The 20,616-nt window shown below is 46.9% G+C and overlaps 1 protein-coding gene across 1 annotated transcript; it reads left to right on the top strand.

The window, feature by feature from the left end:
• The first annotated feature begins 15,960 nt into the window (after window positions 1–15,960).
• Frat1 (FRAT regulator of WNT signaling pathway 1) lies at window positions 15,961–18,431 on the top strand. Its single transcript, XM_042689380.1, has one exon. It carries the CDS (start codon window positions 16,048–16,050, stop codon window positions 16,891–16,893), a length of 846 nt encoding a protein of 281 aa, XP_042545314.1. The 5' UTR covers window positions 15,961–16,047; the 3' UTR covers window positions 16,894–18,431.
• The last annotated feature ends 2,185 nt before the right edge of the window (window positions 18,432–20,616 follow it).

Genomic DNA, 20,616 nt, shown 5'->3' with positions numbered 1-20,616 from the left:
TCTAATTTTCCAGGGTTTGGTTAGGTTTTTGTTTGTAAAGTATTGTTCCTCCTGAAGTCCTTTCCCCTGAGGTTCTCCCAGCACTCTCCCTCTTTAACAAAGTTCTGTTCTGATCAAGGCTTTTGTATATTCTACTTTTACTGATGCACCTTCTTTTTTACTTTAGGGTCTTTCAAGGTTCTGCCTTCTACAAGAGACAAATAAAAGGACCCAACAATATTTCCCTCGAGGGCATTTAGCAAGGCTAAAATTAAGCATAATAGAAAAGAAATTCTGCTCTGCCCTGTGAAGATTGTTAAAGCTGGGCTGGCAAGGTGGCTCAGTAGTAGAGTGCTTTCCTCACATTCAAGAGGCCCTGGGTTCGATTCCTCAGCACCACATAAACAGAAAAAAGAAAAAAAAAAAGCCGGAAGGGGCACTGTGGCTCTAGTGGTAGAGCACTAGCCTGGAGCTGAAGAGCTGAGGGACAGCGCCCAGGCCCAGAGTTCAAGCCCCACAACCGACAAAAAAAAAAAAGCTACAGGCTACCAGTGGCTCATGCCTATCCTATAATCCTAGTGACACTGGAGTCTGAGATCTGAAGATCACAGTTTGAAGCCAGCCTGGTCAGGAAAGTCCATGAGACTCTTATCTCTAAATAACCACCAGAAAACCAGATGGTAGAGTGCTAGCCTTGAGCACAAAAGCACAGGTACAGCACCCAGGTCCTGAGTTCAAGCCCCATGAAAAAAGTAAAACCACTGGGAATGGGTGTTAAACTCCTGTAATCCTAACCACTCAGGAGGCTGAGATCTGAGGATTGAGATTAAAAGGAAGCCTAGGCAAGAAAATCCATGAGGCTCTTCTCTCCAGTTATTTACCAAAAGCCAGAAGTGGAGTTGTGCCTCAGGTGGTAGAGCACTAGCCTTGGACAGTGCCCAGGCTCTGAGTTCAAGCCCCAGAACTGGAACCAAAATATATACATGCATATATATGTGTGTTAATGTCATGTTAAAATGTGATGGATATAATCCCTCATGGAGTTTGTATCTTCCTTTCAATAATTTAAACTGTTGTGAATAAGCCACTGTGTGGCTTCAGCAGCAGTTGTTAGATCCCATCCTGTGCCTGGCTGCCTCAAGCGGGGAGCTACTACCCAAGGTACCCCTTGGCAAACCATCAGGCTGCCTCTAAGACAGGTGGCTCTAAAGTCTCCATTACTACTCTACTTCACTCCAGCCGCAAGACCACTGCACCTGAAGCCAAGACTTCAGCTCCAGAAGGCCTTGCTCTAATCACAACGCCTGCAGACAACCTACACCACCAGCCTGGGCAGGCAGGGTTACAGGCGGCAATTGGTAAACTTTGGATGACCCTGCAAGTACTTTCACTCAAGATGGAAAGGGAGCACCTAACAAAGTCAATAAGTGGTGGAAATGGAAGCTATTCTGTCACTAGTACAAATACAACCATCTATCACTAACCACACCTGTCACACACACACACTCTATCCTTCTAGCTAGCTACCTATCCAAGCTGTTTCATGAAGCCAGGAGTTTGTGGCTCATGCCTGTTATCCTAGCTATTCAGGAGATCTGAGGATTGCAGTTCAAAGCCAGCCAGGGCAGGAAAAGCCATGAGACTCTTATTTCCAATTAATCACCAGAAAACCAGAAGTGGTGCTGTGGCTCAAAGTAGTAGAGTGTTAGCCTTGAACAAAAAAGCTCAGGGATAAAGCCCAGGCCCTGAGTTCAAGCCCCAGAACTGACACACAAAAAAAAAACTGTCATGGACTTTTCTGCCAGAACTAGCTTCAAATTGTAATCCTCATATCTCAGCCTCCTGAGTGATTAGGATTGTAGATCTGAGCCACAGCCTCCTGGTTCAGTTCACTTTTCTAAGTCAGCCTGGAGACACTCTCTTAAATTATTCCCTGGGGTTGCAACATTAAACCTAATAATAAGGCTTCTCCCAAATGGTTATTTCAAACAGGGGCAGTAGCCCTTGCCCATAATCCTAGCTTCTCAGCAGGCTGAGATCTGGACAATCAAGGTTTGAAGCCAACCCAAGCAGAAAAAAAGCAAAAAGCAGGGCTGGAAGTATGTCTCAAGTAGTAGAGCAACAGCCATGAGCCTCAGTGAACAGGAGGCTTAGTAGGGAGTTCAAGCCCAAATACTACCAAAAGAAAAAAAAAAGTTACTACACTCTAGTTGTCGTTTAATCAGTTACTCTGGGCAGGGGTGTGTTTCTCAAAACCAACGGTTCCGCTGCTGTGACTTCTGATTAAAAGCAAATACATGGCTGCGCGCAGAAGAAACATGCACTCTGCTGACACCCGGGCACACCTTGCTTCAAAAGGACACCGCCACTCCCCTGAGGTTGTCCTACTCTACGCAGGCGCAGATTGCCAGCCTGGTGATAAGCATGGCTGTCCAGCAGGAATTCCAGACAGCTTGTACAGGTATTTTGTTTTCAACAGCTGAGCTGAACAAAAGATCACAAAGTGGACCAAACCATTAAGGCAGTTTACAATACTTGTGGAAAGACAAAATGAACACCTGGCTGGAAGCATGGCCCAAGTGATAGAGCCTAGCAAGCACAAGGACCTGAATTCTAACCCTATTACCCCCCCAAAAAAAATAAAATAAAGCACATGAAAGTCACACACACACACACACACACACACACACACACACACACACACACACACACACACACACGAGTATGTTTAGAATTACAATGGACTAGCCAGGCATGGTGGCATACACTTAATCCTAGCACTCAAGAGGTTGAAGTAGGAGAATCACAAGTTCCATGCCAGCCTGGGCTACATGGTGAGAGCTAAATATTAGAGAACAGGCTTGGTGAAAGCTGAGAGCGAGAATTTGCCACCACTATCTTGCCCGTCCAATTGCCTACCTGCCAGACTCCACCAAAATTTGTGGCAGATTGCCTTTGCATTTCTAGACCTTAGCCTCAATGGAAGGAAAGGAAGGAAAAAAGTGGGAGGGAAGTAAAAGAAGAAACACATGGGAGGAAAAGAGGAGCCTAGGGGCTGGAGGTGCATATCTGTAATCCTAGCTACTCAGGAGACTGAGATCTGGAGAACCTTGGTTTGAGGCCAGCCCAGACAGAAAGTTTACAAAACTCCATTGCCAGAATGGCGAGTACTAGAAACTGACTATGCAGAGGCTGGGAAGGTGGCTCAGTGGTAGAGTGCTTGCCTTGCAGGCATGAGGCCCTGGGTTCCATTCCTCAGCACCACATAAGCAGAAAAAGCTGGAAGTGGTGCTGTGGCTGAAGTGTAGCACACTAGCCTTGAGCTGAAGAGCTGAGGGATAGTGCCCAGGCCCAGAGTTCAGGCACCATGACTGGCAAAAAAAAAAAAAAAACAAGAAACTGACTATGCAAACAGAAATGGAAACTGGATGTTGTAAGGACGGTAGATTGAAGAGCTAACTTAAAGGATGGAGGCTAAGGAGCCAGGAACCAGCCAAGGCCACACCATGCAGCGGCCTTCTGGTTTCCCATTTGTCCATGGGTCTTTGTGTCACTCCCTAGAAAAGCAGTCATGAGTGAAAACATCTGTCTGGCCTAGGATCCTGCCTCCTACCACAACCATGGTGTTGAATACTCCCAGAAAGGGGAAAGTTAAACAACAAATGCTTGTTACAAATCAGTCTAATTCTCTTGCTTCCCCGGGCTCTTTGACATCACAGGTACCTACCTGCTTATTCTGGTCTGAAGCAAAGCTTAATGCTTCAGATATACCCAAAACATCAGCTCATTATTTCATACTTCCTAAGCAGAAGAAAGACAGAAAGAAAGACAGAAAGAAAGACAGAAAGAAAGACAGAAAGAAAGACAGAAAGAAAGAAAGAAAGAAAGAAAGAAAGAAAGAAAGAAAGAAAGAAAGAAAGAAAGAAAGAAAGAAAAGCTGGACACAGTGGTTCAAGCTTGTAATCCTAGTTACTCAGGAGGCTGAGATCAGAAGGATCATGGTTTGAGATGAGCCATGAGCAAAGTTTGAGAGACCTCATCTCAACCAGTAAAGAGGAAGTTCCATGACTCTCTGCTTTACCCAGGATCCAGAAGCAGCAGAGTGAAGTAACCATGCACTGAAACTTCTAAAACTACAAGCCAAAATAAATCCTTCCTCCTTTAAGTTCATTTGTATTTTGTCACAGTTACAAAAAAAGAAAAAAAACAAACAAAAACAAAAAAATAAATAAAAATACCATCCCAAGCTCATGCCTGCAATCCTAGCTACTCAGGAGGTTGAGATCTGAGGATCATGGTTCAAAGCCAGTCTGGGCAAGAAAGGCCATGAGACTCTTATCTCCAATAAACCACTCAGAAAACTGGAAATGGCGCTGTAGCTCAAGTGGTAGAGTGCTTGCCTAACATGCATGAACCCCTTGGTTTGATTCCTCAGTACCACATAAACCGAAAAGGCCAGAAGTGGCCCTGTGGCTCAAATAGGCTTGGGCAGAAAAGCTCAGGTACAGTCCCCAGGCCCTGACTTCAAGCCCCAAGACTGGCGAAAGGAAAGAAAGAAAGAAAGAAAGAGGGGCTGGGAAGGTGGCTCAGTGGTAGAGTGCTTGCCTTGCATGCATGAGGCCCTGGGTTCGATTCCTCAGCACCATATAAGCAGAAAAAGCCAGAAGTGGCGCTGTGGCTCAAGTGGTAGAGTGCTAGCCTTCAGCTGAAGAGCTGAGGGACAGCGCCCAGGCTGAGTTCAGGCCCCATGACTGACAAAAAAAAAAAAAAAAGAAAAGAAAAAGAAAGGAAGGAAGGAAGGAAGGAAGGAAGACACTGAATAAATTAGAGAATTAAAGAGACTAGGAATGGAGCTCAGAGGTAGAGCACTTGCCTAGCATGAAAGAAACCCTAGATTCCAACCCCAGTGATAATAGTAATAATTATTATTAATTAATAATAATAACTGATATAATGCTGGAACTCAGTCTTAAGAAAAGCTACACTCCACCTAGATTAGCCATCCTCTTACTCTGATGCACTTAGCATTATCTTTAGGAGTCCTCTGCTCCTCTAGCCTGTGTTCATGTGTTTTGGTTGGGGCTGATCCCAGCTTTGGTTATAAGGATGGGGCAAGTGGCTCAGGCCAGGCCAGTCAGACGACCCTACCTGTAAAATGGAAGGGTCCTACAATCCAGACTGTCCCAGCTCACTATGGAAAGGAAATAGGCAATCAGAACCCAGCTGCAGGGTATAGAAGGGCAGAGGCTAAGAGCTGCCTATTGGCAGAGCACATACAGCCTCATGGGGCAGTTTGGAGCTGGAATGGCTCAGATTTCCATGGGTGGAAGCCAAGCATAGAGGAAGGAACATGTAAGACACGTTTGGAAGCTGGCAGTGGCCCAGAGTGACAGCAAAGCTCTAATGTGCTGTGGAGAACGAGAGAAGGTTGGGAAAGTGGACCAGAGCCAGAGCTCCAAGAATTCTGGAGGCCGTGTGTGTGTGCACACATGTGTATACACATGTGTGTGCATGTGTATGTGTGTATTGGGAGAGGCTGGATATTTGGGAGTTGATCTGCCAGGAGAGTGGGTGAGAGAGAAAGAGGCTGGGTCCTGACTCGTTACATGAAGCTGGCCTAGAAAATGTGAAGGGTATCAGTAGTAGAACAAAAATAGGCCTGGCCTTCTGGTGGAGATGCTAAATGGAAGTGTTAGTGTGCCTCAGGAAATAGAAACAGGGCCTTGCCAGGCACCAGTGGCTCACACCTGTAATCATAGATACTCAGGAGCCTGAGATCTAAGGATCACAGTTCAAAGCCAGCCTGGCAGTAAAGACCATGAAACTCTTATCTCCAATAAACTACTCAGAAAATAAAACAGAAGTGGTGCTATGACTCAAGTGGTAGAGCGCTAGCCTTGAGCACAAAGAGGCTCAGGGACAGTACCCGGGCCATGAGTTCAAGCCCTAGAACTGAAAATAAATGAATGAATATATATATATATATATATATATATATATATATATATATATATATATATATACATTCTACATGTTATATTTTATATATATATAGATAGATATAAAACCTAAGTTTGAATCCTGACTCCAGCTTTAGGAATTTGTATGATCTTAAGTTTATTATTGCTAAGCTTCAGTTCCATTATGTTTTGTTTTGCTTGCTTTTCTCTTTTTTGTACTAGTCCTGGAGCTTGAACTCCCTGAGTTTTTCTGCTCAAAGTTAGTGCTCTACCACTTGAGCAACAGCTCCACTTTCAGCTTTTTTTTGGCAGGGGGGGTGGATAGTTAATTGGAGATAAATGTCTCATGTGCTTTCCTGCTGGGGCTAAATTCAAATTACAATCTTCAGATCTCAGTCTCCTAAGAAGCTAGGATTGCTAGCTAGGTGTGAGTCATTGGTGCCTAGATGGTTTTATTCCTTGAGCCAGAGTTGCCTAGGCTGTTCTCAAACTCCATCCTTCTGCTTCTACTCAGAGTGCTGGGATTATAGACCTTCCCTGCAACACGGCTTGTAATCCTGGCCAGGCTTCAGTTTTTTTATTTATGAAGAGAGGATAATAATAACAAATTGGAAGACTAAAGGACATAACCTCTGTAAAGCACCTTTCAGGGTTGCAGGAGTAGGATAAATACCTAATATAGTTAATGGGTGCAAAGTTTCCTATTGGAGTGATGAAATGTTCCAAAATTAGATCATGATAATATTGCACAACTCTAAATATCTACAAGCCATTACACTGTATACTTCCAAGGGGTGAGTTTCTGGTGTGTAAATTATACCTCAACAAACTTAAAAATAATCAACTTTTTGTAGTTACTATTATTATCTACTTTGCCTCCTGCTCTGAGTATGTTTCTTCTCTTATTATCTTTAAGTAGTTGTACAAAGGGATTTCAATTATCAGTTTAAGTACAATGTTTTCATCTTTTTTTTTGTTCTTGTTGTTGTTTTGTCGGACTTGGGGCTTGATCTCTGGGCCTGGGCGCTGTCCCTCAGCTCTTCAGCTCAAGGGAAGTGCTCTACCACTTGAGCCACAGCGCCACTTCCAGTTTTCTGGAGGTTTATGGGAGATAAGAATCTCACGGACTTTCCTGGTCAGGCTGGCTTTGAACCAAGATCCTCAGATCTAAGCCTCCTGAGTAGCTAGGATTACAACTAGGATTACATCCGCTCCCCGCTGTACAATGCATCTTGATCAATGTCACCACCCTTTCTATCTTTCTCCCCCATCTTTCCCAGCTCCACCATACTACCAAGTTACAAGGTTCCATTTTTCACATATGTACACTGAATATTATGACTGTATTTGCCCATTTCTTCTCACTATGAACACCACCCGACTGGTGTTGAAACCCACATCTCTTTGTTTTGGATTTGAGGTTTTACCATGCCAGGGTATGAGCTCAAGGCCTCAGGCTTTCTAGTCCAGCTTGTTCATGTCTGTGCCCTGGTACTCTACTACTTGAGCCATTCCTCCAGCCCAGGTTTATGTTGATAATTTTGGTTTTGGTTTTGGTTTTTTTTTTTTTCTGCCAGTCTTGAGGCTTGAAGTCAGGGCCTGGGCCTGTCCCTGAGCCTCTTTGTACTCAAAGCTAGCACCCTGCCACTTGAGCCATGGTGCCACCTCTGGCTTTTTCTAAGTAGTATATTGGAAATAAGAATCCCACAGACTTTCCTGCCCCGGCTGGCTTCAAACCATGATCCTCACATCTTAGCCTCCTGAGTAGCTAGGATTATAAGATGTGAGCCATCAGTGCACAGAGATTTTTATTGGTGGTGGTGGTGGTGGTAATGATGGTGGTTGTGGGGCTTGAACTCATGGCCTTAGTGCTGTCCCTGAGCACTTTTGCTCAAGGCTAGTACTCAACCACTTTGGGCTATAGCACCACTTCCTATACTGATAATTTTGGAATCAGAGTCTCAAAATTTTTTCTGCCAAGGCTGGCATTGAACTTCAATCCTCCAGGTGTCAGCCATGTATGAGCCACTGGTGCACCTCTGCATATTTTCTGATTATATTAGCACTAGCTTTTACAAAAAGTACTAATTGGGGGGCTGGGAAGGTGGCTCAGTGGTAGAGTGCTTGCCTTGCATGCATGAGACCCTGGGTTTGATTCTTCAGCACCACATAAGCAGAAAAGGCCGGAAGTGGCGCTGTGGCTCCAGTGGTAGAGCACTAACCTTGAGCTGAAGAGCTGAGGGACAGCACCCAGGCCCAGAGTTCAGGCCCCACGACTGACAAAAAATAAATAAATAAATAAAAAGTACTAATTGACCTACAGAATATGGGAGGATTTTGTTGTTGTTGTTTGGTTTGGTTTTTTTCACCAGTCCTGGGGCTTGAACTCAGAGCCTCGGTGTTGTCCTTCGCTTCTTTGTGCTCAAGGCAAGTGCTCTACAACTTGAGCTACAGCACCATTTCTGGCTTTTTCTGAGTTTATTGGAGGTAAGAATCTCATGGAGTTTTCTGCCTGGGCTGACTTCGAATTGCAATCCTCAGATCTCACCCTCATGAGTAGCTAGGACTGCAGGCATGAGCCACCAGCACCAGGCTGAGAAGTTATATATTTCTTTTTTCTTTTTTTTTTTTTTCTGGGGGGGGGGTCCGGTCCTGGAGCCTGAACTCTGGGCCTGGGCACTGTCCCTCAGCTCTTCAGCTCAAGGCTAGCGCTCTATCACTTGAGCCACAGCGCCACTTCCGGCTTTTTTCTTTTTGCTTATGTGGTGCTGAGGAATTGAACCCAGGGCCTCATACATGCAAGGCAAGCACTCTACCACTGAGCCACCTTCCCTGCCCCAGAAGTTACATATTTCTTACCTAAGAGAGGTCCATAGGTAGACAGTCTAGGGTTATATTTATGTCTTTGAGACTCCTTCACATTCAGTATTCTTCCATCTCTAATCCTCCTAGTTCAATATGGCTGCTAAAGCTCTATCACATCTACATTCCAGGAAACAAGATGAAAGAAAAAGAAATCGATTTTCATAAAGAACTGCATAGTACTTTTTACTTACATATCATTGCCCAGAACTTAATCCCATATCCACATCTGCTTACCAAAAAAAAAAAAGAAAAGAAAAGAAAGAAAAAAGGTAAGTGTAGTATATGGCTGCCCAGGGCATGAAGGCTAGCGTCCATCTGCTTGGAGGTTGGCAGGTGCATGGATGGGAAGGGGGAAGGAGGACCAGATACCCTGGCTCATACTCCAGGGGTGTAAGAATGCCATCAGTGTCCAGTTGCATGTTGACTAAATTTAAACTCTTTCCCACTGTGGATGATTTGAAGCTGTATGGAGTAGATGATGCTGGACTGAAAAGCTGGAGGCAGGCCTAGGGAACAGCAAGACAGACACAGGTTGGATTCTTCACTAGTCCCTTGGTTGCCTGCCAGCTGCGCAGGGAGGGAGGCTCCATCACTGGGCGACTGGGAGCAGGGATTTGTACTGAGAGAATTTAAGAGATTAGGGGACTCAAACTGAGATGCTAAGAGGTGCAAATAAGGTTTTAAATGCCTCTTAGGAGAGCAGCTGAGGAAGCTGGGGAAGGCAGTAGCTGAAATGTCCTGAAACTGCTGGTCAGTGAGGAAGAGAAATAGCCACTGACTAAAGAGAGTGCTAGAGCTCATTGAGAACCCTGGAATTTAAACGCCTGTCTCAGAACTGACACCAGTGCAGCAGTGGAGGGGTCTGAACTCAGTCCTGCCCCTTACTAGCAGGCAACTTACTACCTTACCCACTCACACCTCTACTACCTATATATTTTTTTTTTGGGGGGGGGGTCCGGTCGTGGGGCCTGAACTCTGGGCCTGGGCGCTGTCCCTTAGCTCTTCAGCTCAAGGCTAGCGCTCTAGCACTTGAGCCACAGCGCCACTTCTGGATTTTTTTTTCTTTTTGCTTATGTGGTGCTGAGAAATCAAACCCAAGACCTCATGCATGCAAGGCAAGCGCTCTACCACTGAGCCACCTTCCCAGCCCCACTACCTATATTTTTATATCCTACTTTTATTTGCATAGATAATTAAGCCACCATGGTTGAAAATTCAAAAGGCAAAAAATATTATTTGTTGTATAGTCCTTTCAAAGATCTTTTTAAACAAAGAAAGGTGTTTTGATGACATGAAAATGAGCAGTTAAGATAATTTACTTAATTTGGTAAATTACAACTGTTTTTACTGGCATGATTACCCATGACCTAACTTAGTCATCACTGACATAATTGGTAGGCGAACAAGAAAAGCAGAGAATCATCGCTCTGGTACAAGAAAGGTCTTCATGTGTGGGAAGCAAGTATGGGCAACCCCTGGTGGCCATTAGATAGACTTGTTCCAGGAACCCCTCAGATGCCCAAATCCAGACATTTAAGTCTCCTATATAAAATGGAATAATTGAGCTGGGTACAACTGGCTCACTCCTGTAATTCTAGCTACTCAGAAGGCTGAGAGCTGATGATATCAGTTCAAAGCCAGTCCAGGCAGGGAAGTCCAATTTACCAAAAAGCTGGAAGCAGAACTGTGGCTCAACTGGTAGAGCACTAGCTTGGAGCAAAATGTTCAGGGACAGTGTCCAGGCTCTGAGTTCAAGCCCCAGGACCAACACACACACATGCGCACAAGCACACACAACCGCGCACATGTGCGCGTGCGCGCACACACACACACACACATACACACACACACACACACACACACACACACACACTAGCATAGCTGGTATATCACCTATCCATATAATTCTGTCTATCTTTAATCATCTCTAGATTACTTATAATATCCAACACAAGACCAATGTCACTTACTTAGATTACTATTTTATTGTATTATTTACACCAAATATACTTTTTGCATTTTATTTACTTTTTTATATTTTGCCTCCTCTTGCTAGATATGCAGCAGTTATGGTAGGATCTGCATTCTCCTTGTTGATAGACCCCAAATTGGGGTCTCTCTGTCATTGTCTGTCTCTGTCTGTCTGTCTGTCTGTCTGTCTGTCTTTCTCTCTCTCTCTTTCTTTTCTTCCCTTTCCTTCCCTTTTTTTCCCTCCCCTCCACTCCCCTTCTCTTCCCTTATACTTATTTTTTTGTGTCAGTACTTGAATTCAGGGACTGGGTACTGTCCCTTAGCTTTTTCATTTGAGGTTAACACTCCACCTCTTGAGCCACAGCTCCATTTATGGGAGGCTTTGGGAGGGTTGTTTGTTTTGGGGGTTTTGTTTGTTTTGCTTTGTGGGCATTTTAATTGTTTTGTTTTTGCTGGTTAATTGGAGATAAGAGTTCATGGACTTTTCCCGCTTCAATGTTGGCTTCAATCTGAAGTCCTCTGATCTTAGCCTCCTAAGTAGTTAGAATTACAAGCCTGAGCCATCACCTGACTGTGAACATACATTTTCAATTGTTTCAAATATATCCTTAGGAATGAAAGTGACCAAAGATATTTTAACATTGCAATATTAACTGAATAGGCTTTATCAAATATCTACCTGTTTATCCTTATATATCCATATGTCAATCCACTTTATTGGGGAGAGCAATTCACATTTTTTAAGTTTTCTATTTGATTTTTAAATTTTAAATTTTATTATTAGTATAAAGGTGATGTGCAGAGGGGTTACAGTTACATACCACTTTATAGTCTGACACACTTCAGAATAAATGGCAACCGTCACACCATACCCCCCCAATTCATCAGTATATCTGTTATTAACTAGAACTCATATGTTTACTTTTGTGTGCAATTGAAAGTGAAGTCTGAAATGTACTATACAATGAGCTTTAAGCAGGACTACACCTGTGAAATCCAACAAAACTTGCAGATTCAGAATGTGGTCATGCCTTAGGAGGCCTCAAGCCTCAAGTCATCTTGACCCCTGCCCCCTGCTGTGAAAAGATAGTGGTCTTCTTTCTTCCTCTTGTTGAAAATTACTTTGCTTGTTCTAGACTTCATAGAAACAAAATCATAGTGTGTACTCTTTTCTTTCCTCTGACTTTTTTCATTAGCACACTTTGTTTGGACTGCATCCATGTTTCTAAATGTAGCAATATCCAGGACTTTTTGTTGCTAAATTGGATTCTGTCTTCCTCTGGTTTGAATTAATATATCAGAGGTTGTTTATCCTTTGCCTGGTGAGGAACACTTTTCAGTTGGGGCTTTTTATCAGTAAAGTTGCCATGTTCACTAGCCTGTAAGCCTGTAAGTCTTGATGTAGATCCATGCTTTTATTTCTCTTAAGTAAATATTTAGGATTAGAACTGTGGCACATAATAAGGTATGTGTTTAATTTTACAAGCAACTGTCAGACCTTTTAAAAAACTGGTGTAGTTGTACTTTTCATGCCTACAACAACATATAAAGCTTATAAATTTCGAGGAAAAAACAAAAACACAAGTGTAAGCTGCTGCTAATTAAATTATTTTTTTAAATTTCCCCCATCCTATCTTAAAATTTTAAACATTCACATTCTGAACACCATAGTTGATAAATGGTTGCCTTGACTACAATCACAAATAAATGACTCAAAATGAGAGGAAAAATGAGCAAATAAATAAAATGAGATGCATTTTCTTTCTTTTTTTTCTTTTACCAGTCATGGTGCCTGAACTCTGGGCCTGGGCACCGTCCCTCAGCTCTTCAGCTCAAAGTGAGTGTTCTACCACTTGAGCTACACCACCACTTTCAGCTTTTTCTGCTTATGTGGTGCTAAGGAATCGAACCCAGGGCCTCATGCATGCAAGGCAAAGCACTCTACCACTGAGCCACCTTCCCAGCCCAGCCCCATTCTTTTTAATTATAGAAAATGCATCTCATTTGGGGCTGGGAAGGTGGCTCAGTGGTAGAGTGCTTGCCTTGCATGCATGAGGCCCTGGGTTCAATTCCTCAGCACCATATATGCAGAAAAAGCTGAAAGTGGCGCTGTGGTTCAAGTGGTATTGTGCTCGCCTTGAGCTGAAGAGCTGAGAGACAGTGCCCAGGCCCAAAGTTCAGGCCCCATGACTGACAAAAAAAAAAAAAAAAAGAAGACAAAGATGTCAGCTCCCATCACTTCTATCCAACTTTTATTAGAGATTCTAGGCAAGGTAACTAGGCAAGAAAAAGAAGACATCCAGATTAGAAAGGAAAAAGCAAAAACATCTCTATTTGCAGATGACATGTGATTATGTACACAAAGAATCTTAACAGTGCTCTTAGAATTAAATAACGATTTTTTTCTTTATTTTTGGTTGTGGAGGTTGAATTGAGGCCCTTGGCACTGTCAAGGCTAGTAGTGTTCTATCACTTTGAGCCACAGCTCAGTTAATTGTAGATAAGACTTTCAAGGACTTTCTCTCCAGGCAGACTTTAAACCAAATCCTCAAGATCTCAGCCTCCTGAATGGCTAGGATTAGGATTACAGGCATGAGCCTGATGAATTTTTTGGGGGGTGGGGAGTGGGGGGAGAGGGTCAGCCATGGATCTTGAACTCTGGGCCTGGATACTGTCCTTCTGCTCTTCAGCTCAAAACTAGCACTCTATCATTTGAGCCACAGTACCACTTCTGGTTTTCTGGTGGTTAACTGGAAATCGGAGTCTCATGGACTTTCCTGACAGGGCTGGCTTTGAACCCGGATCCTCAGAGCTCAGCCTCCGGAGTAGCTAAGATTACAGGCATGAGCCACCAGCTCCCAGCTCTGATGAAATTTTTTTTGGGGGGGGATCTGGTCATGGGGCCTGAACTCAGGGCCTGGGCGCTGTCCCTCAGCTCTTCAGCTCAAGGCTAGTGCTCTACCACTTGAGCCACAGCGCCACTTCTGGCTTTTTTTTTCTGTTTGCTTATGTGGTGCTGAGGAATTGAGCCCAGGGCCTCATGCATACAAGGCAAGCACTCTACCACTGAGCCACCTTCCCAGCCCTCTGATGAAATTTTTGACACTGGAGAAGTCTAGATTTCTTTGATTTAGAAATTCAGTGGCTTTCTACCAACTGAGGCTTGTGTTGTGACATTTTTTTCCTTCACACATGACAAAAATAAACCCAACTCTTTTTAGTCTACCCTCCTACCTATTCCCTCCCTAAAGTTTACTCCTGTAATTATTTTCTGGGAATTATCTACCAAGACCTCTATTTTCTACTTTCCTATCTCCTTAAAGGTTCTTCCTTGCATCTCCTTTTCTACATCATGCTGCCCTATTGCTCAGTTTGAGTATTTGCTTATTCATTTTCTGAGATAGAATCTCAATATGTTGCCAAGTCCACTCTAAAACTTTAATCTCATGCAATAGTCCCACTTCAATCTCCCCAAAATGGCCACTGTGCCTGACTCCTGTTCAGTATTTTCAAGAAGCTCTCCAGTGCCTTGCACATAGGCCAAACTCTGTTGATTGGCCTTTATGTTTGTGTATGAGTGCTTTAAGGCTAACAAGAAAAAGAAAGAAAGAAAGAAAGGAAGGAAGGGAGAGAGAGAGAGAGGGAGAGAGGGAGGGAGGGAGAGAGGGAGGAAACAGTGAAAGAACAAAAGAAAGAAGAGAGAGAGAGAGAAAGAAAAGGAAGGAAGGGCTGGGAAAGTGGCTCGGTGGTACAGTGCTTGCCTAGTATGCATGAAGCCCTGAGTTTGATTCCTCAGTACCTCATACACAGAAAAAGCTGGAAGTGGTGTTATGACTCAAGTGGTAGAGTGCTAGAAGCTCAGGGACAGTGCCCAGGCCCTGAGTTCAAGCCTCATTACCGATACTGAATCAATCAATAAAATATAGGCCTAAAAACTTGAATGCAACATGATACCAATAAATCATGTTTTGCCTGTTCTTAAAAAAAGAAAAAAGTGACATCTTGAGCTGCACCAAGTGGTTCAGTGGCCTTAGTTGGGCCCCTAGCAGAAGGAAGGAAGGAAGGAAGGAAGGAAAAGAGGGAGAGAGGGAGGGAAGGAAGCCAGCCATTGAATAATCAACCATTAGAAGGTTAATATAGTCCACAGGTCCTTTGGCTCACCGTTTCTTCTCTTGGTAAACCCTCAGAGGGGATCTTGCTCTATTGGGCTGAGGATTTGTTTAAAAAGTAGTTAGCAGCCTGGCACTGGTGGCTCATGCCTGTAATCAATCCTAGCTATTGGAAGGCTGAGAGCTGAGGATCACGATTCGATGCCAGTCCGAGCAGGAAAGTCCATGAGACTCTTATCTCCAATAAACCACCGAAAAACCAGAAGTGCCACTATGGCTCAAGTGGTAGAGCACTAGCCTTGAGCTGAGGAGCTCAGGGACAGTGTCGAGGCCCAGAGTTCAAGCCCCGCGACCCACCAAAACAAAACAAAAACCCCTAGTTAGCAATCTTCTGCTCCCCAGTTACATCCTGGCCTCCGGGCACCCAGGATCCCGGTCTAGATGCACTGTACTAATCTATAGGTTGTGGTTTGTTGTCTTTTTTCTGTTTACACCTCTGCCACCCCCCTCCACCCGCATCGCAGGACAGGGTCCCTTCCTCCTTTTCATCCCTGTGGGCCGCGTTTCCGTAATTGTCGTACAGATTCCTAGTTTCACTCCAGCTCCTTTCCACCCTCGCTCGACGTCGCCAACACAAGCTCAAAAGTGCAGGCTAAAAGCAGAGCGGTTGACGTGCGAAGGGGAGGGGTGCGTGCCCGTGTGTGGAAGTGTAGGTGCTGTGTGTGGAAGAAACCAACAGGGTCCGCCGGGGTGTCCGTCTCGTAGACTGCTCCTCACGCTAGGCCGACCGACCCAGGATCCGATCCCCAGTGCGTCTCCAGCAGACAGTGAGCTCAGTCAGGATCTCAGGAGCATCTAGGCTTTACTCGGTGCCCCAGCCCGACCGATGCCCTACCCTACGTTCACGGCACCCCCCCGCCCCGCGCCGTGGTAGCGTCCAGGAAACGTCACCCATTGTTTACAAATCAACCCCAGCCGGCAGGGCTCCGGCTCCCGCGGCTGCCAGCGCGCCGCGCTACCGCCCGGCGGCTCCGGCCTCGGCGTCCCTCCGGCCCCGGCCCCGGCCCCGGCCCCAAGCCCGCCTCTGCTGCGACCCGCCGAACCCGCGGGCAGTCGAGCCGCCAGCGACGCCCTCTGAGCCCCGTGTGCCCGGGCGGGGGGCCATGCCGTGCCGGAGGGAAGAGGAAGAGGAAGCCGGCGAGGAAGCGGAGGGGGAGGAGGAGGAGGAGGAAGACAGCTTCCTCCTGCTGGAGCAGTCGGTGACGCTGGGCGGCTCGGGCGAGGTGGACCGGCTGGTGGTCCAGATCGGCGAGACGCTGCAGCTGGAGCCGGCGCACCACAGCCCGGCCTCCCCGTGCGCGCCCCCGGGGCCTCCGCTGCAGCCCCCGCGGCCGCCCTCGGCAGCGCTGGCGGCGGACAAGGCCGGGCCCCCGGCGGTGCCGCTGCTGCTGGGGCCGGCGTCGGCCGAGACGGGGGCCCCGGCGCCCCCTGGGGCCCTGCGCTGCGCTCTCGGGGACCGAGGCCGCGTGCGGGGCCGGGCGGCGCCCTACTGCGTGGCGGAGCTCGCCGCAGGCCCCGGAGCGCTGTCCACTCTGCCCCCTCAGCCTGGCCTGGATGGGCCTCCGGGAGCTGGCAAGCAAGGCATCCCGCAGCCGTTGTCTGGGCCGTGCCGCCGAGGATGGTTCCGGAACGCCGCCTCGTCCCGCCGCCTACCACAGCGACGCGGGTCCCAGCCAGAAACCCGCACCGGAGAGGACGACCCGCACCGGCTCCTGCAGCAGCTGGTGCTCTCAGGAAACCTCATCAAGGAGGCGGTGCGCAGGCTTCATTCGCGAGGGCTACAGTTACACGCAAAGCTTCCTCAGTGCCCGCCCCCGGGGCCTCTGTCGGCCCCCGCGCACGAGCCCCCGTCGCCCCGAAGCCCTCGTCCAGCCTGCAGTGACCCTGGCGTGTCCGGGCGGAGGGCGCAGCTCCGAACTGGAGATGGCATGCTTGTCCCTGGCAGCTAACAGCCAGGGTGGCCCCGGCGCCAGCCTCTGATCGGGGGACGGGGGGAGAGGGGGAGAGGGTGCCAGAAGCTTCTCTCGAGGGCTGCAACCCAGTTCGGGCCGGTGGACAACGTGTGCTTTTTGGAAGCAGCAAACAATAATAATATAATAAGCTTAACGAAGACGGAGAACCTAAACGCGAATATTTTCATGTACAACCAAGGTTGAGGGCCAGCATCTGTTTGAAATCCGAGGACCCTGGGAACCTTGCCTGAGGCAGCTCTTAGGGCGCAGCACCCCAACCTCTCAGTCAGTAAGACTCCTTATTTGGAGTGACACAACCTGGCGGCGCGGCGCGCGGCTCTGCGCAGACTCTCCCGCTGCCAGCCCGGCGACCACGTGGCCATGTCGGGCTTCTCCGGCCGCCTCACCCCGGGACGACGGAGGGTCGTCGCCGTTTATTTATTTGACCTTTTCAGGACTGGTTCCTGAGTAGACGATAATGTAGGGAGCACCCCTAAAATGCCAGGCTTGAATATCTACCCCACTTAAAAAACTTATCTCGTGTCAATTGGGGTGGACGGGGAGGGGGAACTGCTTTTTAATACAGAACGTGGGGTACAACGAAAGGATCCCCTTGGGGTTCAACAGGAGGAACGTTTTTCTCTGTTCCATCTTTGCAACTGTTGCCATTATCAAAGTGCTGGGGAAGACTGTGCCAGGAGTGGGCATGGGAGGCGGGGACGGGGTGGGGGGAGGGCGTTGGGTGGTGGAAGGCTAAGATAATGTTTCTGAAGCCCTTCACCCCTCCTCGAGTTCAAGGTCACTGTTTGGTGGGCGCTTCTGGTGTGCTCAGGGCTCTGGCAGGAAGAGTAACCATGTCCGCTTATGCTGGTTAGAAAAAGTGTGGAGCGTCCCGAGGACACGCATGGGGAAGGGACGCGCTGGGCGCCCGAGTGACCACCGCCCCTTGTCCTACTCGGGGCTTTCACAGAAACTGCCCTGAAACGTGTCCCCGAGTCCCTCCCCCTCGGCTCTGCTGCCCTGCTCAAGTGGGTGGCGCTGGCGGATCCTGGGGGCCCCCCCGGGCAAGGGGCTAAGGAGGCACCACCACGTGATGGGCACTCCAGGGACATACAGCCTTGCATAGCAGCTTATAATGGGCTCTCCGGGGCCATTTGCAATAACAGCTGCAATTCCCTGGATAGACGGAGTTGATTTCCTCCCTCTGCCCCTCCCCCGGCCATGCCAGCTCGCCTTTGTAAGTAAAGGAAACCGAGTAGAAAATGTGACCCTCCTAACGGAGAAGCTGCAGGCTTTGCTGCGGTGACCATGGTGAAGCTGGGAAATACTGTTCTGTCTGAGCGTGCTAAGACCATTGTGTTTTAGTTTTACAGAGAGTCGGCTCAGCCTTGACTCCTCTTGCTCAGTATCCAGATGTGACTATTGACGTATCTACACTTCGCACCGGAGTGTCTGCAATTGTGGCTGTCCTGATTATAGGATTTTAACTTAACTGAGATAACTGTTTTTGAATAAATGTGTTGGAATTTTTTGTTTGTTTCCCTGGTTGGTTTTATTTTTACAGTTGCTACCAGTGGGGAAAGATGTACAGAATGCATTTCTCTGATCTCCATAAACATGAAAACACTTGAAATCCCTGTCAGCCTGGCCCTCGGATGGTAATTAGAGGCCTTTGTGTCTGAACAGCTCACTAGTTAGACTAGATCTGCACAGCTGGGTGTATGTATTGGTGCTGGCATGAAATTAAATGAAAGTGAGGTCAGGTTTGGACCAATCCCATTCAACAAAACCTCAGAGCCTTTTGGATTACTAGTCAGGGATCATGATGTTAGGAAGCTGCCTGTGACTGTGAGCTTGGCACTGCAGTCTGGAAGACACCCCCTTTTTTTCTGTTGTGACCATGGATTTGTTGATTAGGTTGCTGCTCAAGATGTGTGCCTGGCAGTAGGAAAACTGGCTGAGTGGTCACTAAAGGAGTCTTCCTCCCTCTTTGTCCTTGGCACATTTACTACCATTCTATCCATGCACCATCACAACAGCCCATCTCTACCCTCTGGTAGAACCAGGCTGGGTGGCTGAAAGTGTACCCAGTGTTTAAGTCCACTTAATGAATGGGGAGGGAACCTTGGGCAAGTTGCTCAACCACTCTGGGCTTCCGTTTCCTCCTCTGTACTGCAGGGATAATGAGATAAAGGGCACATGATGACTGGCATGTACTAGAGATGAACAGTAGCCCATACCCAATACTAGCCCTAAGAAGCCGCTTGATGGGGTCCTCAGTTTCTCAAAACAGGGTGAGCCATGATCCCCAACTTGCACTCTAGAGGGCTCTATGACTTGAGTCCTGATTATCTTACCTCCCTTTTAGAACCAATGACCTTCCCTCTCTCTGAAATACTTAGACACTGACTGTTTCTAGGAAGACCTTCAGAACACAGCAGCCAGTGGACTACCACAGGGGCTGGGGAAAATGGTCAGGCAACTTCTGCTAACATGGGAGTAGCCCTGAGGTTCTCAGCCAGGGCAATGAGCTGTGGACAGAAATCAGAGGTCAAGAGTTAGGAGTAATCCAGGGCTTTCTCCCCATTTCCAACGTGTTATCACATACACTATGCTGACTGCTTGTAATAAGAACAAGGCCATACTCAACTTTAAGACTGACAAGTACCTTCCCTTGATAAAGGAAAACTGAGCTAGGCATGGGGGTATATACCTGTAATCTCAGCACTTGGGAGACTGGGAGAGGAGGATCTGAAGCTCTGGGCTGTAGAGTAAGGCTCTGAGTCAAAAAGAAAAACAAGCCAACAAAAGCAAAATCAAAACTAATGTCCAGTATGCATGAGTCACTTGAAATACTGTAACTGTTTTTTAAAATTAATCCTGTGCACGTGTAATCCTAGCTACTCAGGAAGCTGAGATCTGAGGATCACGGTTCAAAGCCAGCCAGGGCAGGAAAGTCTGTGAGACACTAATCTCCAATAAACCACTAGAAAATCGGAAGTGGTACTGTGGCTCAAGTGGTAGACCACTATCCTTGAGCCAAAGAGCTGAGGGACAGCACCCAGGCCCAGAGTTCAAACCCATGACCAAAAAAATCCTGCCAAGGTCTACAGGTATAGCCATTTATGAAGTCAAGAGTCTAGCCATCTAGAACCTAGCTCTTTAGGCTCCCAGCTTAGGTCTAGTTCTAAAAACCACAATATCACATAGGGCCCAACATTGTTCCCTGAACAACTCTGCATATGTGTTACAATGTGAGCTGGGTGCTGGTGGCTCACGCTTCTAATCCTAGTGACTCAGGGAGCTGAGATCTGAGGACTGCAGTTCAAGGACAGCTCAGGCAAGAAAGTCTGTGAGACTCATCTCCAATTAACCACCAGAAAACGAAGTGGAGCTGAGCTGTGGCTCAAAGTGGTAGAGCACTAGCCTGAGCAGAAGAGCTCAGGGAAAGCACCCAGGCCCTGATTCAAGCCCTACCACCACCACAACCACCACCACCAACAACAACAAAAAAAACAATGTGAATGACACTGCAGTTGCACAAATCATTAGAAACCTTGAAAACTCCACCCAAGGTGCCCAGACTGAGGAGGGAATACAGGTTTATTGCATTCATTTCTTACAAAATGTGCAGCACCCAATGAAGACAGCTAGCCATAGAAGAGGGTCTAGTTGAAATAAACTAGCAAAGCTACTGACTGAATGAAAAGTAAAAGATTA

This window comes from Dipodomys spectabilis, unplaced genomic scaffold (assembly GCF_019054845.1).
Source record: "Dipodomys spectabilis isolate Male_0828 unplaced genomic scaffold, ASM1905484v1 ptg000125l, whole genome shotgun sequence".
In the NCBI taxonomy this organism is placed as follows: Eukaryota; Metazoa; Chordata; class Mammalia; order Rodentia; family Heteromyidae; genus Dipodomys; species Dipodomys spectabilis.
Note: the sequence above shows the minus strand (reverse complement) of the source record. Positions and strands in the feature narration are given on the sequence as shown.